The 24,691-nt window shown below is 40.2% G+C and overlaps 1 protein-coding gene across 1 annotated transcript; it reads left to right on the top strand.

Moving 5' to 3' along the window:
- The first annotated feature begins 5,153 nt into the window (after window positions 1–5,153).
- On the top strand, window positions 5,154–23,353 carry LOC140724398 (apolipoprotein D-like). Its single transcript, XM_073038847.1, has 6 exons — window positions 5,154–5,257; window positions 6,896–7,028; window positions 9,767–9,888; window positions 12,013–12,104; window positions 19,409–19,447; window positions 22,193–23,353. Exons 2-6 carry the CDS (start codon window positions 6,912–6,914, stop codon window positions 22,420–22,422), a joined length of 600 nt encoding a protein of 199 aa, XP_072894948.1. The 5' UTR covers window positions 5,154–5,257; window positions 6,896–6,911; the 3' UTR covers window positions 22,423–23,353.
- Window positions 23,354–24,691: the final 1,338 nt, after the last annotated feature.

A 24,691-nucleotide genomic window follows, 5' to 3' on the forward strand; every position in this document is an offset into this window, starting at 1 on the left:
TGAGAACATCTGCTAGCTGGTCTGCACATCCTCTTAGCACTCTGCCAGGAAATTGTCTGGTCCAGCAGCCTTCCGTGGGTTGACCCTGCACAGGGTTCTCCTCACATCAGCCATGGTGAGACACAGCACCTGTTCATTTGGAGGAGGGGTTTGCTCTGCTGGCAGGTATGAGGTGACATCTCACTTGTTGCTTCAGAAGATATAAATATATTGGAGAAAAGTGTTTTGGTATTCCAGCATATAGTGGAGCAGTAGCAAATGATCTGGTTCTGGTTGCCCAGCTATAGGAAGGATGTCATTAATTGGAAAGGGTGCTGAAACCATGTGGAGGATGTTACTAGGACTGGGGGAGGCTTGAGTTATAAGAAGAGTGGTTAGGCTGGGACATCTTCCCCTGGAATGAAGGGGCTAACGGGTGACCTTATGGTGGTTTACAAAATCAGGAGGGGCACAGATAAGGTGGATGGTCACAGCCTTTTTCCCAGGGTAGGGAAGCCTTAAATTAGATGACATAGACTTAAGGTGAAAGAATTAAAAGGCACCCAAGACCTATTTTTACACAAACCATGGTGGGTGCATGGAACACTCTGCCAGAGGAGTTGTAGAGTCAGGTACAATTATAATGCTTAAAGAACATTTGGAAAGGTACATTGCCAAACCCAGGCAAATGTGACCAGCTCAGAAAGGCATCTTGGTTCGCATGGAGGAGATGGGGGGGGGGGGGGGGAAGGCTTGCTTCCATAACTCTATCCATACACATGGACCCCAACCAACGATGTGATAGTTATATGAGAACTGGCAAGCAACTTCACCTGTGATACAAAGGCCCACATCCTATTTGTCCGCAGAAGACAAAGATGCATAGTTCACTCAGCCACCATATTCACTGATAGATGGCTTAGCTCTTCATGTGACTGGGAAGAGTTTAAAATTAGGGTTAATGGGATCATTGGTCAAAATAAACAACTTACTGTTCTTTACATGTCATTTATTTTCCAGGAACTTGAATAAATAACACTCTTTTCTCTGTGTAAAGGAGCTGTATGTGATATGAGGAAGCCTGCTCTCTGTGGTGTTGTTAGGTAAAACATAGGGCCCTATCCTATGAACCTCACTGACCGTGGTAGTTCAATATGAAATATATTGAAAGATCTTTCAGTTAATTCATATGAAATGCCCTCAGCCCTGTGTTCTTCATTACTTAGAGAAGGATGTGGTAGTTATAGAGACAGTGTAGAGAAGGCTTGCATGAAAAATCCCTAGCATGATGGGGTCATCTTATGAAGGTAGCGCGTACATGTGCTCTGGAGTTAAGAAGAACAAAATGAAACCTTGTTAAAACACAGAAGATAATAGCAAAGGCGCTTAGCATGACTGGCATTAGAAAGACGTTCCAACTTTTAGCAAGAATCAGTGAATGCTGTTTGATGAGTCATTATTTAATACAGAATTAGGGAGAAATCACTTATCAGAGTCATGAATCTCTAGATTCTCCCACCCTAGAGAACTGTGGATACAGAGTCAGTGAATATATTCAAAGCATTTTGCATTCTAAAGGAGTCAAGTGTTTTGAGTATTAGGCAGGAATGTAGATTTAAGATTATGATTACATCTATCATGATCTTATTGATTTATAAAGAATAAGAGTCAGAATAAGGTTTATTATCACTGGCATGTGTCATGAAATTTGTTAACTTAGCAGCAGCAGTTCAATCCAATACATAATATAGAAGAAGGAAAATAATGTTAATAATAATAATAATAATAAAAAAATCAATCAATTACAGTTTATGTATATTGAATAGATCAAAAAACATGCAAAAATCAGAAATAATATATATTAAATAAGTGAGGTAGTGTCCAAGGGTTCAATGTCCATTTAGGAATTGGATGGCAGAGGGGAAGAAGCTGTTCCTGAATCGCTGAGTGTGTGCCTTCAAACTTCTCTACCTCCTCTTTTTCTCTACAGGTACATTCATATTGTTTAAAATTAGATTCTATCTACCTTGTGCTAAGAAAGGCTTATACATATGGGATTATTTTTTGGTTGCATTATTCAAATAAATTTTCACAAAACAGTAACAGATTTATATTTTAGTTACAAGAACATAATGTAGTCATCAATATAGGACAAACGAATGCTATACTTTCTGGAATTGCTAAACTAGAGACGCATCTCTTGGCTCAGGAGGATAATGAAGATCTTATAGTCTTATTCAAAACAAAAATCACAGCAGATTTTTCCAGTGTTCTCTGTGACATTAGTACTATTTGGACATTTGTCTTACATTGTTGATGTACACTATCTAATTACATAGTTCACAGAACTTAGTTGCATATTAATAGTTTTTAAACACTTGTAATTCAGATAAAATGGCAAGATTAAAATCAAATTCTTCCTTCACTGCCATGATATTGAAAGCCCTGTAGTTTGAGAGGGAGAAGCTAAGACTGGGTGTATTGGTATCACAATTGAGCAAAAGTAATTACAGAGACTTAAGAGGGAGCTAGCCAGAGTTGATTGGAAGGGTACACTAGCAGGGATGACAACAGAGTAGCTTTAGCTGGAGTTTCACAGAGTAATTTGGAAGACACAGGATCAGTTTATCCCAAAGAAAAGGAGGCATTATAAAGGGAGAATAAGGTAATTGTGCCTTACAAGCCAAAACAAAGACAGCAAAAATCAAATTAGGGGGCATACCATTTAGCAATAAATAGTGGGAAGCTAACAGATTGGGAAGCTTTTGAAAAAACAAAAACAATAGAAAGCAACTAAAAAAAAAAATAAGGCGAGAAGAGATGAAATATGATGATAAGCTAGCCAATAATATAAAAGATAATTCCAAAAGTCTTCACTGTAAAAGACACCAGCAGCATGCCAAAAATTTGGGTGTCTGAAGTAAAAGTGTGAGAAGGTGCTTGGGAAGCTGAAAGGCTTGAAGGTAGATAAGTCACCTGGACCAGATGGTTTACAAACCAGGGTTCTGAAAGAGGTAGCTAAAGAGATTGTGGAGGCATTGGTAGTAATCTTTCAAGGTTCTGTAATGAGTCTGGAGAACTGGAAAATTGCAAATGCCACTCCACTTTTTATGAAGGGAAAGATATAAAAGACAGGAAATTATAAGTCGGTTAGCTAGACTTCAATGGTTGGGACGATGTTGGAGTCCACTCTTAAGGATGGAGGCACATGATAAAATAGACCAAAGTCAGCATGGTTTCCTTAAGAAGAATTGCTGCCTGACAAACCTGTTGGAACTCTGAGGAAATAACAGGCAAGACAGACAAAGGAGAGCCAGTGGACCTTGTTTACTTGGATTTTCAGAAAGCCTTTGACAAGGTGCCGCTCATGAGGCTATTAAGCAAAACAAGAGCCCATGGTATTACAAAAAAAAAAGATACCAGCTTGATAGAAGATTCATTGAATGGCAAGAGCCCAAGAGAGGGAATAAAGGGGGTCTTTTCTGCCAATGACTAGTGGTGTTCCGCAGGGATCTGTGTTAGGGCCACTTCTTTTCACGTTATATATCATTGATCTGGATGACGGAATTGATGGCTTTGTGGCCATGTTTGTGGTCAATACGAAGATAGGTGGAAGGGCAAGTAATGTCAAGGAAGCCAGGACTCTGTAGGAAGACTTGGACAGATTAGGGAAATGGGCAAAGAAGTGGGAGATGGAATCAGTGTAAGGTAGTGTATAATCATGCACTTTAGAAGGAATAAAGGAATAGACAATTTACTAAACGGGGAGTAAATTCAGAAATCAGAGGTGCAAAGATATTTGGGAGTCCTTGTGCGGAATTCCCTAAAGGTTAACCAGCAAGTTGAGTCGGTGAGGAAGAAGGCATATTCAATGTTGGCATTAATTTCAAGAGGTCTAGAACATAAAAGCCAGGCTGTAATGGTCAGAGCACATTTCGTTGCCACAGGTGGTTGTTCAGGCCATCATTGGGTATATTTAAAAAGGAGATTGTTAGGTTATTGATCAGTAAAGATGTCAAAGGTTATGGGAAGAAGGCAGGAAAATGGTGTTAAGAAATAAAACAGCCATGATCAAATGGTGAAATCAGAATCAGACTCAATGGGCCAAATGGTCTAATTCTGCTATTATGTCTTATGATGTTATAAAGAGAGACTCTATAGGCCTGAATATTTTCATTGGAGTATAGGAGGCTGATGAATATCTCTAGAATTTTATAAAATCATGAGGTGTTTAGGAAAGATTGATTGTCATAGTCTTTTTTACAGGGTTGGGAAGTCTAAAACCTCTGTGGCAGAAGTTAATTGTGGGAGGGGAAAAATTTAAACAAGATCAGATGGAAGACTTTTTAGTACAAAGGGTGAAGGGCCTACTAGAGTAAGAAGTAGACATACAGTGGTACATACATATAGCTAGGGTGTCTTCGACTTTTGCACAGTACTACAGTTGCTCTGCTGCTGCAAAAAACAAATTTCATAACATATGAGAGTGATGTTAAACCTGATATGGGTCTCTATTGTGGACTGAGAGTGGGAAGGTGGCAGGGAGAGGGGGATCAACTTCGGGAAGAGGGGAGGGAGTGGGAAGCATTGGAGAGACATTCTGTAATGATCAATAAACCAATTGTTTGGAATCAAATGACCTTGCCGGTTATCTCAGGGCTGGGTGGTTCTGGACCCACGCCGCTCCCCACCTCTGCACTCCTTCTCTGCCACCTGCCCTACACCCCCCTGGCAGTGTACAATTACAATGTTTGATGGACACATGGGAAAAGTTTAGAGGTTTGATCCAAAGGAAAGCAAATGGGAATTGCTTGGTTAGGCATCTTTGATGGCATGAACAGATGGTCCGAACGGCCTGCTTCTGTGCCTTACAACTCTATTAACTGTATGCTTGCAAAGTGGGCTAGCACTTCAATCAAAGACCTGGCATCGAGTCTTGATTTAGTGATATATTTCATTATACTTTAGTTGAAACAGTAATGTAGGGAGCGTTGATTTAAGAGCATTTTTAAAAAAAGTGTTTGATGAAAGGAGGCATTTTCACCTGACCTGACGAACACAGTTATTTAAACTGGTGCATCATTGGGAACTCCCGTGGGATTACGGGGTGGGATCGCTCTTTCGCATTCTGTTCGGCAGGACTGATCTCGTGGTTTCTTGGCAGCTGGCGCTGATATAAGGATTCGTTGTGGAGTGGTGCAACAGATACCTGTATATATCAGTTGGGGTCAAGTCCAGAACACGCTGCCGCTCACTCTTCGTTTGGCTCTGGGCGAAGGTATTGGGGTTATTGACACTTAAAGGGTTTGTAATTCATTGTGGGGAGGGGCCGATGTAGCGAGGGGATTTCTGCGATATCGTTCCGTTTTAATGAAATATGATAATTCTGCGTAAAGTAATATGTTTTGAATTGAGTCAGTGCTAGTTGTGTTTTGCGAGACTTTGAAGAAATCCGTCGACATAAATGGAATTCTCCTGGAAATGAAGAAAACTGGTTTATTTTGCAGATGCGGCCATGTATTAAGGAACTGGTTTGTGTGAACGTGGGTTTTCGTTGGTGCCTCCCGTTCAGAGAGATTTTTAATATATAGAGAGATAGGCTTATTTGACAGCATGGGTTGACTATTAAAACCCGGGTGACGAAGTGTAAAACTTGAAACGAGGAGGGCTCGGGAAAGTGACTGAGATCTGAGTGAACTTTTATCATGGGTAACTTGCAGGTAGTGCTTAAACATAAGTCGAGAGTGAATTGGTGTACTTTGCAAAGGAGGCTGAAGGGGCAAAGTTGTTTGATACGTGCGGGAATCAACCATTTCAACAAAGCATTAGCAATTGGAATTGTTGGCGGGTACTACGTACTACAGAGCAAGGCTGTAACCCAGCCTTTTAGCGGGCACCATCAACAAATTGAGCAGCGGGGAATAAAGGATATTGCAAAAAAAAACCCAGTTCTGCAAAGCAGAGCAGTCCCTGTTTCCCTGTTTGCGTCTGCCTTCTGCAATTTGAATCTTGAGGCCCAAATATATTCGCCCAAGCGAAGAGATTTTTGGACATACCCGCATCTGTTTCGAAAGGCTCTTGTCATCACAGTGCACTTGCAGCCGTCAAATCTGTTTTACGAGGCAGAGTTACAAATTTGCTATAAGATTGAATTTTCAGTAAAATAAAGCCCGCCAAAATGTAGAAACTAATAGTCTAAATTATTATAATTAATATAGTAATAAATTTAACGTAATTATTATAACTGGTATGAAATAATATAAATTATATAATTATATACATTTATATTATGTGCGTTAACTGTACCTACATACCTGTGATGCTGCTGCAAGCAAGTTCATTATTGTACCTGGATCTCACTGTACTTGTGCGTATAACGGCGAACTCGATTTGAGAAACTTGCAGCACAGCATTTTGGCGCCTCTGCTAAAGGGCGTCGATTCTAGCATTGAAAGGAATTGAAAAATAATCGATCAGTGCTTCACTCAAACCATTTATACTGAAGTTGCCCCCCACCCCCCCACCTCCCGTTTACTTGAAAAGGAAACTGTGGCCTTATTTTCGGTCAAGGAAAGAGCAATCAAGACATGGTATTTTTACAGAAATGGGCAATTTAGTGGGAGAATGGGGCTAGTAATACCGAACACAATGTTTGTAACGTGAATCTTGCAGCTTTACACCAGTTGAATTAGTTGCTGCGAGCGAAGTGCTTTTTTTAAACTGACGGGCACTGTTGTACATACTGTTTATTACAAATTACGATAAATTGTACATTGCACATTTAGTCGGAGACGTAACATAAAGATTTTTACTCATTGTGTATGTGAAGGATGCAAAAAGTAAAGTCAATTCAATTACCACGCTTCGTGGCATTCAGTCATCTTCAGACTTTTAAGAACTCTCTCTTGTGCTCCAGGGTCCCTTTAGACGACATGATGCAGCTGCTATCCCTGTTGTTGCTGTTTACTGCCCAATTTTGTTCCATTGCAACGGCAAAATTTGGTCCTTGTAAAAATCATAAAGTTCAAGAAAATTTCACCATGTCTAAGGTTAGTGACAACATTCTCTTTTTGCAGATGTGTAGTGGACCAGTTTTCTTTTATGCAGAACATTGAACAACAAAGGAACATGCCCTTATTCCATAATGCATGCACTGAACGGCAATGCCAAACTAAACCAAATCCATTCTGCCTACTACGTGTGATCTATATCCCTTCATTCCCTGCATATTGGTTTATCTGTGTAACAGTCTATCAAATGTCTCTACCAAAATCTTCCTCCATTAATCCTGATACCTACCACACTCTGTGTACAAAACTTGCCTGGCACATCTTCTTCCAACTTTTCCTCCTCTCAGCTTAAAATGCTTGTCCTCTAATGTTTAACTCTTCTACTTTGGAAGGGGGGAGAGATTTTGACTGTCAACCCTCTCCACCTCTCTCATAAGTGCAGTGCCCACTTTATTAGTACCTCCAGCACCTAATAAAGTGGCCGCCTGGTGTATGCTTGTGGACTTTGGCTGCTGTAGCCCATCATTTTTGCATTTAGAGATGCTCTTCTGCATTGAGGTTATTTGAGTTAATGTTGCCTTCCTGTCAGCTTGAATCAGTCTCCACTGACTTCTCTCAATAACAAGTCATTTTTGCCAAATAACTGGTGCTCACTGGATTTTTTTTTGGTTTGCACCATTCTCGTAATCTCTAGAGACTGGTGTGTATACAAATTCCAGGAGATCAGCAATTTGTGATATTCAAACCACCCTGCTTGGTACCGACAGTCATTCCATGGTCAAAGTCACTTAGATTACATTTCTTCCCCATTCTTATATTTGGTCTGAACAATAACTGAACCTCATAACCATGCCTGCAAGCTTTTAAGCCTTGAGTTGTTGTCGGTGATGCATTAGGTGGCAACCTTGGCCGTTTCTTTAGCATTTAGCTGTTTATCGACGAGGCCGAGTTGCTAGCTCGATGCTCAATCCAATACAGATGAAAAGTGTGGAAGGAGTCAGCCAGGTTCGAACCTGGGAACATTCACCCTGAATTCTGGTGTGGAGGCCTCATAATTGGCTGATTAGGTATTTGTATCGATAAGTAGCTGTACCCAATAAAGCAGCCACTGAGCGTAATTTTATAAGCTTCTATGAAGTCGCCCCATAACTTGAGATGCTTCAGAGAAATCAATCCAAACTGTGTAAAGAAACATTTTGTATTATAATTGGTTCAGTAAATAACATCAGCAGGCTAGGGTTTTGGCTGTTCAATGTGGACTTGTGGGAAGGAATAGTCTGTTAAAGCATGCCTGCATCTGTGGTGGTTTCAACATTTCATCGCTGGGATGAATGAGAGATTAGGAGAAGCGTGCTTGGTATTTATTTTCCAAATCCTCAATCAGGCTTTTCTCTTTGAATAACAGCTCATTTGTATTATCTAAACAATTCTTAGACAAATGGGGACGATCAGGATATAAAAAGTATGTAAGAAATTTTGGTCTGAGGTTAAAAACACTTCCAAGGGTTGTTTCATTTCCTGAGGTGCAATGATTTTTCCACTGACCTATGAATGTGGAGTGTTCATTGACATGCAATCATTGATTTTTTTTACTTCTATTTTAGCAGACTGTAACTTAAAGTTTGGTATGGATCTTCCTGTAACCTGATCCTGAATTCCCTTCCTAGTCTCACTGTATGTTGAGCTTTCTAAATGATATCAATTAGAGATAGTGCAATTTCATGGTTTTTGTTGAATACTCTTTGGACAAGAATTGACTTTCCAGTTTGTCTTTGCCATACTAGCTGATAATATCCTACTGAATTTTATTTCAGTACAACTAGGGAAGCATGGTAGCATAGTGGTTAGCACAATGCTTTACAGTACCAGCAGTCTGGATTCAAAACATACGCCCTTGACCATATGATTTTCCTCCAAGTGCTCCGGTATCCTCCCACAGTCCAAAGGCGGAGTTGTCCTGTGACTAGGTGAGGGTTAATTCAAGAGTTGCAGGGTGGCGTGGCTCGAAGGTTCAGAAGGGCCAATTCAGTAAATAAATGAACCGTTTCTCTTCCCTTTCATCCATTCAATGCCTTTTTCATCGCCTGGCTCATTAAATTTTTCTTTACCATCCTATAGCTTTTTTGCTATTATGCTTTTGACAACATATTAAAACAAGTTTTTGCTTATAAAACTATTAGCTCAGGAGTATTCTAAATCTTAATCTGTTGTTCATTCCTTTTTCTTTGGATAGTCCATACAGTGTGGTTCTTAAGTGTTCCTAAACCAATCTGAGAAAACATTACCATCCAAATCATGGCATGTCCATTTGCATTTGAATGACAATGAAACAGGTTATTAATTTTCTGTATATGTTCATCTTACTGATGTCATTTGCTGAACCAGTCATTGAAATACCTTGGAGAAGAATAGCACTACATGACCACATGAATTTAATTATTTTTCCCCTGTAATGTGAAAAATTGCCCGAGCCTCAACTTAATTTTCTACTAGACAGGAAAGATGGGCTTTTGTTCCCTTCTTACTGACTTCAATACTTGTGACCATTCAGTAATGGAAGTTCCAGTATGCACTCGTACTCTCCCTGCATTTCTTTAAACGGAGCAAAGTCACTTGTTTTTGTCGGTAATAATTGTTGTAAAGTTATCCCTGCACTACCACTGGACCATTTAACTGGAGTTTCCTTCTAGTGATATTTTGAATAGTGCATTGTTGGTACTGATTAATCTGCTTCAACGGCATCATTTGTCTATACTAATATGTATTTAATTTCTCAGTATTTGGGAACCTGGTATGAAATTGAACGATCTGGTTCTACTGACAGCGACACCAGGTGCATTAAGGAAAAATACTCAGTAGATGACGAAAATAAGATTGAGCTCCTGACACAGTATGTGGAGTAAGTACCCCAGAGATTTCCTTTAAGTTAACGGTAAATATTTCTCTTATGTAACAACCGCATGAGTGAATTTTTACTTGGGGAAACAGAGTGATTGAGTGGTATGTCTTTGGAGTTGTGTGAGGAAACCAGAGCACCTGGGGAAAACACATGAATTCCATGGGGTGGACATACCAAGACTCCTTACAGAATGGTGCCAAAATTGAATGCCCCGAGCTGAAAATGCTGGTGATAACAAATCTGATTCTGATGATTACTATATTTGTGCTCTTTATTAGATTAAATCTCCATTCTGTTTGCAGTGAAATTGAAGAAGACCCCAATCACATGCTGATTTTCTGTTTGGCTAAAAATAAATTCTTTCACCTAGATGCGTCTGCCATTTTAACCAATTCTCGCATTTTATCAGTACTCCTGAGCAGTTTCCTATAGATGTTTATAAAATAATCTGAGTGTCCTGTTTTTATTTAACCAACATCCAAATTGTTGAGAAGCAGAGTGAACAAAGCTGCATTCGGAAGAACTTCACTTTCAGATGTTTTTATTCAAATGCTCAGAAAGCGGCTTCACTTTTTGTACTGTTTCTTTAAAACCATTTAAAAATCCATTTTGTTGTCATCACTGCAATTCCTGATTCTTTATCTTTTCATGTCATTTGCCATTTAGGTTATTTTTTGCGGAAACTGTATATACCACAGAACTACCACAGTGCCCCTACCTACCACCGCCACTATCCCAGAGTTGCACATATTTGATGTCCCTTAGTAAAACTGGTGCTGCTTGCTACTGATTACTTATTTGGATCTCTGGTATTTTCAACATCAGAGGTTTTGAAAATTTGCTTTCCACAGGCACTAAGCCAACTGACTTTCTTTTAACTAGCTTACTTTGTATCTGCTATTAAAAATGGCTTCAACCATGACCGTACTGGCCCTTGAGCACATATCGAAATGAAACTTTTATTGTTTTTAATTTCTTGGTCATTCAAGTCTTGTAGGTTTTAATCCATCAGCCTTTATACTTTCCTGCTACTATCAAGAAATTACTTACAGAAATGTAAAATGTCATATTTTAAAAAAGATTATTGAGCTGCAGTGTGGAATAGACCCTTCTGGCCCTCTGAGCCGTGCCGCCCACACATCCCTCTATTTAATCTGAGCCTAATCACGGGACAATTTACAATGGCCAATTAACCTACCAAAGACTGGTATGTCTTTGGTCTGTGGGTGGAAACCAGAGCATCTGAAGGAAACCAATTGATGCACCATCAATAACTCTCGGAGATGTGAGGTGAGATATAGGCTTTTATTGGCTGGAAGAAAGAACAAGCAGCAATTGACCACCACACTACATCCTGGAGATTGAGGCCGGGGCTGTGTCTCCAATCGCCTTTATACCGGGGTCCATGGGAGGAGCCACAGGAGCAGTCAGCGGGGGGGGGGGCATGTCCAGACAGGTATATGTAGTTCACCACACCAATGCAAACTCCTTACAGACAGCCGCAGGAACTGAAGTTGGGTCCCCTGTACTGTAAGGCATTGTGCTAACCACTGTGCTGTGTTTCTAACACCTTCCGAGTTCACCACTACTACATTGTCCTTTTTCTAGTATGCGCCCATTCATTGACTAGCAGTTGACAACCCAGCCCACTCAATGCTAATTCTGCAACTGCACTAACTGATTGCAACTTGGACTTTGAGGCCTCAGTTCTACAGCTTTCTTCAAAGATGCACTGGCCCAAATGGTGGCTAGGTGGCTGGACTTCACATCCTGCAGTCCCAGCTTCAGCAGCTCCCTTCTAGCCTTCTGATGGCTCCTCACCTGTCAGAGTGCAGTTTCACTGTTTCCAAATTTCTCCGATGCGCAGGGACATTTAGAACATGAAAATATTTAAATTGATAATCTAATTAAATTATTCAACAAATATGCAAGGTTTTAAAAGTACACTTCCAAAATTAATTACAACATATTTAAAATCAAGTATATATTTTCAAATTTTATCCACGATGTGCTATCATTGATTCAAACATAAATTATTCAGTAATATAAAACTAAGTCTTTTAGTTAACCCAACATTTTTAATTGAACTTGGCAAATCATTTAACATTATTTTCATCTGTGCAGGAAAGACAATACTCTAAATATTCACAAAGGAGATATATTTTACGCTTCGCATGAGAAAAATAAAGCCAAATTTTTCTTCAGAGTTACAAATGGTAAGTATGTGAAAATGATTGCTTACCTTCTTGCCGACTGCTTCACAGGATTTGCTTTGTTTATAGTTGTAGCTAGCCAATAACAAAAACTAAATTTCAATGTCATGAGGTGAACTTGTAGGCAAATAGTTGTTGTGATGTTTTTGCTTGGTGTGGGTACCATACTCAGAGAGGATAATCTTTTAACCTGAAGAATGTATCGAAAATACTAGTGGAATGAAGAGGCAGTCACATTGCACTCTCACCTGTGTATAACAGACAGCAGTAGGTTATAGAAACATACGAGGGGTAATTGATAAGTTTGTGGCCTAATGTAGAAGGAGTCTATTTTAGAAAACCTAGCACATATATTTTTCAACATAGACCCCTCCTACATTTACACACTTAGTCCAGCGGTTGTGGAGCATACGGATCCCTTCTTTGTAGAAGGCGGTGCCTTGGACCTCCAGAAGTGGTTGACAGCAGGGGTAGAAGAGTTGAGATATTAACTTCAAACTTTCTGCATAATCACACAAAGAGTTGACCTGCACGTGCATGTAATGAGAGCTGTATAACTCATCTCCTTCTACCTGCCACTTCTCAGCCTAATTTTGCATCCTATCAATGTCCCATTGTAACTTCTGACAGTCCTCTACACTATCCACAACACACCCAACTTTTGTGTCATCATCAAATTTACTAACCCATCCCTTCACTTCCTCTTCCAGGTAATTTATAAAAATCACAGAGTAGGGCTCCCAGAACAGATCCCTGAGGCACACCACTGGGCACCAGCCTCCAGGCAGAATATGACCTGTGTACAACCACTCTTTGCCTTCTGTGGGCAAGCCAGTTCTGGATCCACAAAACAATGTCCCCTTGGATCCCATGCTTCCCTGCTTTCTCAATAAGCCTTGCATGGGGTACCTTATCAAATGCCTTGCTGAAATCCACATACACTACATCTGCTGCTCTTCCTTCATCAATGTATTTAGTCACATCCTCAAAATTATTCAATCAGGCTCGTAAGGCACGACCTGCCCTTTACAAAGCCGTGCTGACTACTCCTAATCATATTATACCTCTCCAAATGTTCATAAATCCTGCCTCTCAGGATCTTCTCCATCAACTTACCAACCACTGAAGTAAGACTCAATGGCCTATAATTTCCTGGGCTATCTCTACTCCCTTTCTTGAATAAAGGAACAACATCCACAACCCTCCAATCCTCCGGAACCTCTCCCGTCCCCATTGATGATGCAAAGATCATTGCCAGAGGCTCAGCAATCTCCTCCCTCGCCTCCCACAGTAGCCTGGGGTACATTCCATCCAGTCACAGTGAATTATCCAACTTGATGTTTTCCAAAAGCTCCAGCACATCCTCTTTCTTAATATCTACATTCTCAATCTTTTCAGTCCACTGCAAGTCATTCCTACAACCGCCAAGATCCTTTTCAGTAGTGAATACTGAAGCAAAGTATTCATTAAGTACCTCCGCTGTTTCCTCCAGTTCCATACACACCTTTCCATTGTCACGCTTGATTGGTCCTATTCTCTCACGTCTTATCCTCTTGCTCTTCACATACTTGTAGAATGCCATGGGGTTTTCCTTAATCCTGTCCGCCAAGGCCATCCCATGGCCTCCTCTGACTCTCCTAATTTTATTCTTAAGCTCCTTCCTGCTAGCCTTATAATCTTGTAGATCTCTATCATTACCTAGTTTTTTGAACCTTTCGTAAGCTCTTCTTTTCTTCTTGACTAGATTTACAACAGCCTTTGTGCACAATGGATCTTTTACCCTACCATCCATTCCCTGTCTCATTGGAATGTACCTACTTGGAACCCCACACAAATATCCCCTGAACATTTGCCACATTTCTTCAGTACGTTTCCCTGAGAACATCTGTTTCCAATTCATGCTTCCAAGTTCCTGCCTAATAGCCTCATAGTTCTTCTTATTCCAGTTAAATGTTTTCCTATCTTGTCTGTTCCTATCCCTCTCCAATGCTATGGTAAAGGAGATAGAACTATGATCACTACCTCCAAAATGCTCTCCCACTGCAGACCTGACACCTGACCAGGTTCATTTCCCAATACCAGATCGAGTACAGTCTCTCCTCTTATAGGCGTACCTACATATGGTGTCAAGAAATCTTCCTGAACACACCTAACAAACTCCACCCCATTTAAACCCCGCACTCTAGGGAGATGCAATCAATATTTGGGAAATTAAAATCTCCCAGCACAACAACCCTGTTATTATTAATCCTTTCCATAACCTGTCTCCCTATCTGCTCCTTGATGTCCCTGTTACTATTGGGTGGTCTATAACAAAACACCCAGTAGAGTTATTGACCCCTTCCTGTTCCTAACTTCCACCCACAGAGACTCCGTAGACAACCCCTTCATGACTTCCTCCTTTTCTGCAGCCATGACACTATCTCTGATCAACAGTGCCACGCACCCACCTCTTTTTGCCTCCCTCTGTCCTTTCTGAAACATCTACAGCCTGGCACTTGAAGTAGCCATTCCTGCCCCTGCATTATCCAAGTCTCTGTAATGGCCAGACCATCATAAGCTCCAAATGCTGATCCACGCACTAAGCTCATCTGCTTTATTCATGATACTCCTCGCATTAAAATAGACCCATCTCAAACCATCGGACTGAGCATGTTCCTTCTCTATCACCTGCCTGTCCTCCCTTTCACACTGTCTCCAAACTTTCACTATTTGTGAGCTAACCTGCCTTTCCTTCATCACTTCAGTTCAGTTCCCACCCCACAACAATTCTAGTTTAAACTCTCCCCAATAGCCTTAGCAAAACTTCTCGCCAGGATATTGGTCCCCCCGGGATTCAAGTGTAACCCGTCCTTTTTGTACAGATCACACCTGCCCCAGAAGAGGTCCCAATGATCCAGAAATCTGAATCCCTGCCCCCTACTCCAATCCCTCAGCCAAGCATTTATCCTCCACATCATTCTATTCCTATACTCACTGTCACGTGGCACAGGCAGTAATCCCGAGATTACTACCTCTGAAGTCCTGCTTCTCAATTTCCTTCCTAACTCCCTGTAGTCTGTTTTCAGGACCTCCTCCCTTTTCCTACCTATGTCGTTGGTACCAATATGTACCATGACCTCTGGCTGTTCTCCTTCCCACTTCAAGATATCGTGGACACGATTAGAAACATTCCAGACCCTGGCACCTGGGAGGCAAACTACCATCCACGTTTCTTGCATCCACAGATTTTTTTTCCCTGTCCTCTCTGCTCCTACACTCCATTTCTTTTATTGACCTCAAATTATAGCAAAGTGAACATAAAACTGGATATAGATGATATGTATTTAACAGGGCTGTTGATGAAATTGTTCAGAAAATTGATTCATAGAATCATTGCATTTAGACCATAGCCCCTCTATCTATGTACCTAGCCAAATTTCTCTTAAATGTTGAAATCAAACCCATATCCACCTATCCACTGGCAGTTTACTCCACACTCCCACCATACTCTGAGTGAAGAAGTTTCCCCTCATGATCCCCTTAAACATTTCATCTTTCACCTTTAACTTATGATCTCTAATTCTAGTCTCAGTAATTTCAGTGGGAAAAAGCCTACTTTCATTTACCCTATCAATACCCCTCATACTTTATATACCTCCATCAAATCTCTCCTCATTCTCCTATGCTCTTGTGAATGAAGTTCTAACCTATTCAACCTTTCTCTACAACTCAGTTCCTCAAGTCCTAGTAACTGAATTGGATGAAGTTACAGGATTATGATGGACTGGAAGAATGGAAAAGCCTTGTGGAGAAAATTAGCCCTGAATTTTAAGTGAATTTGATGGCAGTCACACAACAAGCTGTGTTTATGCCAACAAGAATGAGATCTCAGCATGTCCGCACCTAGATCTGCAACTAACAGACAGATTCACTGAATCTGCCTCCATACTTTATAGCTGGACTTTGCTGACTTGCCGAAATACCCCAGCACTTATTTTGTGGAATGTACTTGTAGGTCCTGTATCAGGTTAGGATTGGTTTAAAATATAGGAGTTCATTCATTTCAACCAAGATTTTATAGCTTCATAAAAGAAGGGGAAGGAGTGGGGAGTGAGTGGAATGGGTTGCCAGCAATGGTGGTGGAGGTGGATACGATAGGGTCTTTTAAGAGATTTTTGGATAGGTACATGGAGCTTAGAAAAATAGAGGGCTATAGGTAAGCCTAGTAATCTCTGCGGTAGGGTCATGTTCGGCACAACTTTATTGTGCTGTAGGTTTTCTATGTTTCTTCTATGTTTCTATAAGTTATGTTACCATTTTTGTAAAATCACTTGAGTTATGGCTATTTTTGTGTTTACATGTGACCTTAAATTTTTTTTAACAATGTATTTATGGCTTTTAATGTTATTTCCATTTAAGGCAATTAGAAATGGTTAAAATTTTTCAGATGACTGCAAGGTGAATGTGGCTTTGGCAACTGTCAATGGTTTTGTGGGTGCGGCTCTATCTGGACCATTCATTAGACACTGGTGGGTCTCTGCACAGATTCCAGCTGGCTTTCATCCAGCAAGTTCTTCTTTCTGAAAGTACCCAAGATGAGGGCTTCTCAGGGAGCCAACCAGCATATATTCATGTTGTCCTGTAATTCATCATTTTCTTTTTTGTTTTTGTACTCTAGAGTCAATTTTGGAAATGAAAAGGCAGTAATGGAATCGGGGAACAGTAGAGTGTAAGAGTGAGCTGATCAGCATATGTTGTCCATGCCAACTCGTAGGCACCCTTGCATATTTATGCCATTTCCCAGCACTTGGTCATTAGCTTTCTACACCCTGGGCAGATCCAGGTGTTCATCTACTGAGTGCTATCAACAACCCACCTTCAAACACTTCCTCAGACAGTGCACTCTAGATACTTGCCAATCTCTAGGCAGAGGATTCCTCTCCTAGTCACTTATCCCTTGCCCTAAATCTGTTGGGAAATGAACCTGGTCAGGTGTCAGATCTCTCAGTGGGAGAGCATTATGGAGGTAGTGATCACAACTCTATCTCCTCTACCATACACTGGAGAGGGGTAGGAGCAGACAATTCGGGAAAGCATTTAATTGGGGTAGGGAAAAATATGATGCTATTGGGCAGGAACTTGGGAACATAAACTGGGAGCAGATGTTCTCAGGCAAATACATGGCAAAAATGTGGCAAATGTTCAGGGAATATTTGCATGGTGTTCTACATTGATGTGTTCTATTGAGGCAGGGAAAGGAGGGGAGGATAAAAGAACCATGGTGTACAAAGGATGGAGAAAATCTAGTTAAGAAGAAAGGAAGAGCTTATGAGAGGTTCAAGAAACTTGGTACTGTTTTAGCGCAAGAAAATTACAAGGGTGCTAGGAAGGAGCTCAAGAATGAAATTAGGAGAGCTAGAAGGGGTCATGAGAAGGCCATGTTGAGCAGGATTAAGGAAAGCCCCAAGACATTCTACAGGTATGTGAAGAGCAAGAGGTTGAGCTGTGTGAGAATAGGACCAATTAGGAGTGATAGTGCAAATGTGTGCATGGAGTTGGAGGAGGCAGCAGAGGTACTTAATGAATACATTGCTTCAGTAATCACATTAAGAAAGCTGGAGCATACCAATGCATCATCAATAGGACGGGAGAAGTAGCAGAGGATTGGAAGGTTGCAAATGTTGTTCAAGAAAGGGAGTAGAGATAACCCAGGAAATTATAGACCAGTGAGTCTTTCTTCAATGGTGGGCAAGTTGTTGGAGAAGATCCTGAGAGACAGGGTTTATGAGCATTTGGATAGAGATGATCTGATTAGGGATAGTCAGTATAGCTTTGTCAAGGGGAGGTGGTGCTTTACGAGCCTGATTGAATTCTTTGAGGATGTAACAAAACACATTGATGAAGGTAGAGCAGTGGATGTAGTAGATATGGATTTCAGTAAGGCATTTGATAAGGCTCATTCAAAAAGTAAGGAGGCATGGTCTCCAAGGAAACCTTGTTTTTTGGATCCAGAATTAGCTTGTCCACAGAAGTCAAAGGGTGGTTGTAAATGGTTCACATTCTGCATGGAGGTCGGTGAGCAGTGGTGTTCTGTGAGGATCTGTTCTGTGACCCCACCTTTTTGTGATTTTTATAAATGACACGGATGAGGTAGCAGGGTGGGTTAGTTATCTTGCTGATGACACAAAATTTGCGGGTGTTGTAGATAGTGTGGAGGGTTGTCACAGGTTACAGTGGGACATCGATAGGATGCACAACTGGGCTGAGAAGTGACAGATGGAATCCGACCCAGATAATTGTGAAGTGGTTCATTTCGATAGATCAAGTTTGAAAACAGAATATAATGTTAATGGTAAGACACTTGGCAGCATGGAGGATCAGTGAGATCTTGAGGTCCGTGTCCATAGGACATTCAAAGCTGCTGCACAGGTTGAAGGTGTTGTTAAGAAGGTGTATGGTGTGATGGTCTTCAGCAACTGTGAGACTGAGCTCAAGAGCCATGAGGTAATGTTAAAGTTATATAAGACCTTAGAGCCCACCTGGAGTACTTAGTCCAGTTTTGGTCACCTCACTACAGGAGGGATGTGGATACTATAGAAAGTGTGCAGAGGAGATTTTCAAGGATGTTGCCTGGATTGGGGAGCATGCCTTATGAGAATAGGTTGAATGAACTCGGCCTTTTCTCCTTGGAGCGACGGCAGATGAGAGGTGAGCTGTTAGAGGTGTCTTAAGACGATGAGAGGCATTGATTGTGTGGATAGTCAGAGGCTTCTTCCCAGGGCTGCAGTGGCATAGTTTTATGGTGCTTGCAAGTAGGTACAAGGGGGATGTCAAAGGTAAATTTTTCACACAGAGTGTGCTGGGTGCATGGAATACACTGCCAGCGCTGACGGTGGAGGTGGATACAATAGGGTCTTTGAAGAGTTTCATAGATAAGTACATCTTTTCTAAGCTCTGTGTTAGGGAAATTCTAGGCAGTTTCAAGAGTAGGTTACATGGTCCTCACAACATTGTGAGCCAAAGGGCCTGTAATGTGTTGCAGATTTCTATGTTCTGTGCCCTTTTTCCCTTTATTTGTCTCTGTTATGGGGAACATCTCCTGCAATTTACCCCTTTATACCCCTCATTATTTTGTGTGCAAACTCAGCTGCCAGTCTGTAGTCTGTGAATTCCAGGTTTAGTTCTACTTTTCCCAGACTGCGGCTTCATTAAAGTACTGACAGTGCCCTGATATGTAGGAGGTGCTTACTTTTGAGTACATCTAGATGTCTTCTGCTCTTACAGTAATGTTTGTAAATTTAAAAAATTATTTTGCTATTCAACAGAATTCGACCGGTGGGGCAGTTATGCCTGGAATTCATTTGGTAAGTAGGACTATTCATAGAAATGGAGTCAAGAAATTGTGTCAGGCAATCAAAAGTTTGGGACTTTGTTTACCAACTGAAAATGGTGTTTTGTATTGTGGTCACAGAACCTCTGTTTGTCCTCCCTGGTGCATCAATTTTGTCATTTAATCTCACCCTATGTTTTATTTCTGTTCATATCCTCATTTGCCAATCTTTCTACTTGAAACCTAGTTTTCCAACATTTTCTATTTCTGCTGAGTGCCTTGATCTGACACTTCAACTGTTTCTCTTATCACAGATGTTATGGCAAACATTTATAGCTTGTTTCATTGTTGAAACTGATATCTGCTACCATTACATCTGATACCATTGCAATGGCTTCTTTGGTTCAAGCTGTCTATAAATGCAATTTGTCATTGGGAGTGTGGAGTTAACCTCTCTGTTATGGCCCTGTGCTAATGTTGTGTCTCTTGCTGGTATGCTATGTCAACCAAGGACTGTTTGCTTTCTGATTTCTTGGGTACTACTACTATAACAACCAAATTCATTTAAGCAGGTAATGGATGAGAAGATTTAAAATGGCAGCAGAATTTGTAAGTGTCTTCAATTAATATCTTTAATATGCATTATGAAATAAGAATTGTCTTTGATATTAGCCATGACATACGGTATGACAGTACGCAAGTTGTACTGTACTTTCTTGCAGGAAGTGGAGACCAGAGCATGATCTATAACAGGGGTGGCCAACCTTTTATATTCTATGCGTCAATTTTTTCACGCACCATACAACTCTTGTATCCCATTCAATTCTTGTAAAAATATGTTAATCTAGACATATTTAGCAATTTACATTATATTTTGATTTAATCTAAGAACAAGATAAACATTTCTTACCTTAATGAGACTTTAATAAATATATTTTGTCTTCTTTTGATTTCTTCCTTTTTCTTAATCACATATTCTTTCCGTAACTCAGACCCAAGCACTAGCTTCAGTTTTCCTTCTATTTCAGCCTGATGTTGTGTTTTATAGTGTCTATTAAGTTCATGTCTTCTACTATCTGAGAAAGTATTTTCGCAAACAATGCACAACGGTTTTCCTGACAGACCCGCTATAAATAAGAACTAATTTTCCCACTGTTCATTGAATTCAAGCTTACTGTCACTTTCTGCTTTTCTTTTGCTCATTTTCTTTTGCACTGTGATGGGTAACTGAATGTAAAAACAAGGCTTAATTTTTGAGTAAGTACAAAACTGCAAATGTTCACAAAGGACGAACAAAGCACAACTCTGTAGCGCACGAGTGTCAATTGTAAACTGACTGACAAAAACCTGCGATGCACCACTGGTGCAGACGCCTGGTGCCTGAGCATCAAACAAGTATCAAATGTGTATTGAACAGTTATGGAACGACTGCAGAACAAAAGTCCTTCTTTCCTGGTTTGACTCATTGAACATTGTTTTAATTGAAAACAGATTAATGTGAAAGAAGATAACATTCGCCAAAAGATGTGCATGAAATAATAAAATTGCTAAAAGTAAATGCTAACTTTTAGATTTATTCTCAGTAAAACCCATTTCTAGCTCTAAGCTACTTGAATTCCTGTTACAGATTTTTTTCCTACAGATTGGTTTTTGGTTAATACTTTTTGCATGAGTAGGCTTACTTTTTTATTATTATCACTGGGGTGCAATGCACCACTTCTAATCATCCAATGCACCAGTTCCGGTGCATGCACCATAGGCTGGCCATCCCTGATCTATAAAATAAAGAATCCTAGTTCAAGGTTTATTCCTCATGAAGGATAAGCAGCAACACAAATCTGAAACAAAAATAGAAAATGCTGGAATCAACAGGTCTGGCAGCATCTGTGCAAAGAGCAACATTTAATGTTTCATGTTGAACATTCTGAAGAAGGGTTTGTGACTTGAAACTTTTTGTCTTGTTTCTCTTTCTGCAGGTATTGTCTAACTTGTCAAGTTTTTTTTTTTAGGATTTTCTGCTTTTATTTCCAGTTTCCAGGATCTACTTTTTTTTAATTTTTCAGCAACATAAGTATCTCTAAAAATGGGCTGTATTGTTTAATTATGCTAAATTCAAGCATTTTAAGCTTGCATTCCTTATCAAGTTTAATGGGATGCTGAATTCTGTTCAAAAATACTCCATTTGAAGGCCATAGTGCTTGTTAGTTTTAATGTCCATTGTTTTTCAATTATGTCTTCTGATGGGCAGTTTATAACAATTGGCCGCTGTCGAGGCAATTCCACTGCCGAAGGGAAATTTGTGTCTTTTTTGTACATTATGACTTTTTTCCCCAATTAAAATATATGATAAAGCTATATCAGAGTCATCTTAAGAATTTAAAAGAGCAGAGATTGAAGATGCTGGCATCTGAAACAACACAAAGGTACTGGAGGAACTCAGTGGGTGAGGCAGAATACCAGCCGAGTTTCCCCACCAACCTTTGTGTTAATCTAAAAGAGCTGACCTTCTGATACTTTAATTGAACATTATTTGAGGCTCACGACTTTACACCAACCTATAAAATTGACAGAGTAGGGGAGTTGCAGGGTTTGGAAGTGATGGCAGAGGTCAAGAATTTGGTGTACCGAGAGAGTCCAAAAATATCTTTTTAGTGATACTTCCACATCTATCATTTGGAATTTGTGTGCCCAGTGCATCTATAAAGTTTTGTGTAGCTGCTATTACCTTAGAAGACTGGTGGCTTTTCTATATTAATGTTATGTATATTTGCTTTTGCAGAACGCTTCGTTCTGCCATACTGGGTATTGGCCACCGACTACACATCTTACTCTCTGGTACTCTCATGCAGCAGTGCTCTTATAACACACCGTGATTATATCTGGATTTTGGGAAGGGAACGGCAGTTACCAAAGAACGTCACTGATTACCTGCATGAAATATTGACGACATCTGATATCGATGTTAAGTTAGTTCCAACTGATCAGCATAATTGCACTGTAGTGTACTGATCAGAACCTGTTTGAAAAGAAAACTAACACATCAATCTAGATCAATAATCAACTTGTCTTTAGTTTATTCCATTGTAAATCATACTACTTATTCAGCCACAATTATACCACATTCATTGAGTTATGAGTTGAACGTAACTTTCCTATCAGCAGACTTCACAAGTTTCTACTGAGCACCTCCAAAGCATGATCGTAAACTTCAAGGACACTTAATTAAAAGCAATTCTGACATTCCCAATCAGTTACCATTCAAAATTTGCCTGCAATTCTAAATTTAAAAAGTAGCACAAAATAAGCAGAATAACTAACTCAGTATGCTGACGAGCGTGAAGTTACCTCATGTATGTTTGTGCACAGGAGTAAAGGTCTCCTACTGAGTCCCTCCGATCATTGTATCCTATTTACTTCACCACTTGCAATTCATATTAATGGACAGGAAAATCATGTTCTGGGAATAGCACTGAGCAATAATTGCTCTGTCTTGTTGATTTTGCTGTCATTCTGTATTTTAGTCTCTTAATTATCAGTTTGTTCTTTAATTATCTTATACTTTGAATTGATACTGAGTGTGTGGGACTTTCTGAAGTTTAATATGAAGTGATATTTTCAGCAATAGAAATGTAAAATTATTATTGTGCCTTTTTCTCTCTTCCTCGTGTTTATTGTTTTCAATATGAATTAGATGCCATTTCAAACTTCATGTTCTTGGTGTGGTATTTATGATTTGGAACCAATAGAAGGAGACAGATTTGCTGTTGGTTTTGATCATAACTGATGGTACTTCACTGAAAGATTTTCAGTGAAATCCAGATTTGGGGAGGTAATTTCACTCCATTTCTATCTTTGCAGTGGGCTGAAACCAAATTTCCTGGTTTGCTTGGTGCAGGGTTGGAGGACACATTGATTTCAGATAAAATATTTAGGACACAAAGGGGACAATAAATTTCTTCCAAGAAATACAATTTTGCTTTAATGTTTTAATTATTGATGTATCTTAATGTGTTTGTCTTTGAAATTATATTTTTATTTCTTGTGAATGCTGGCAGAGACACAAAAATGTGGTTAAAATCAATATGGCAAAGTCCTGTCCTTAGCTTTGATTACAGTCAAAGGCTATAAGGTTGACTTGGAAGTAGTTCTATACATAATCCCAGGGGTAAACTAGCAAAGGTAAATCTTAAACCCAAGAGATTCTGCAGAGGCTGAAAATCCAGAGTAACACACACAAAGTACTGGAAGAACTCAGAAAGTCAGGCAGCATCAGTGGAAAGGAATAAAGAGCCACTGTTTCAGGGCAAGATGCTTCATCATAACCCTGGTAAATCTTCCTTATCTGGGCCAGGTAAGTGCAGTAGTTACAGCTGGTGGGGCTGGACATGACATGATCTGGCCCATAAGCTGTTCTAGCCCATTATTTGATCTTGTATGGTATCTCAAAGCAAAGGAAAGACACTCCACTGGGTGGAGACATTACCTGATATAAAGAAAGATGCTTCTAGTTTTTGTACCAGGCCCAGTATGTTACTGCAGGAGGTTGTTAGGTCAGTGTCTTGGCCATCTTCAGTCGCTTCAATAATAGCATTTAAAAGACATTTGGGTAAGTACATGGATGGGAAAGGTTTAGAGGTATGTATGCTAAACACAGACAAATGCGACTGGCTTAGCTGGGCACATTGATTCAGACAAGATGTGCCAAATGACCTGTTTCCATGATCTGTCACTATATGACTCTGATTCGATCAATAACCTACTGTCCATCTTTAGGTCAGAAATGGAACTGCTTACCGACTGTTGTGCAATGTTCACTCCTCAGTCAATGGAATAGCCCAAGTCTGCATGCAGATGACATTGAGGTCAAATTGGAAACAGATGTTCAAAGGGGAAAGCACAGAAGTAATGTGGGAGAAGTTTAGGGACCACTTGAGCTGGGTTCAGGATAGGTTTGTCCCACTGAGGCAAGGAAAAAATGGTAGGAAAAGGGAACTGTAGCTGACGAAACACAAGGCAACTCGTCAAGAGGAAAAAGGAAGCATATGTTAGATATAAGAAGCAGGAAGTAGGAGGGACTTATGAGAAATATAGGGTAGCCAGGAAGGAGCTAAAGAAGGACTTAGGAGAGCTCTAAGGGGCATGAGAAGGCCTTGGCATGTAGGATTAAGGAGAACCCCAAGGCGTTCTATGCGTATGTGAAGAATAGGAGGATGACGAGAACGAAGGTGGGACCGCTAAAGGATAAAGAGGGCAAAGTGTGCCTGGAGGCGGAGGAGGT

The sequence above is a fragment of the Hemitrygon akajei genome, chromosome 3 (genome assembly GCF_048418815.1).
Source record: "Hemitrygon akajei chromosome 3, sHemAka1.3, whole genome shotgun sequence".
In the NCBI taxonomy this organism is placed as follows: domain Eukaryota; kingdom Metazoa; phylum Chordata; class Chondrichthyes; order Myliobatiformes; family Dasyatidae; genus Hemitrygon; species Hemitrygon akajei.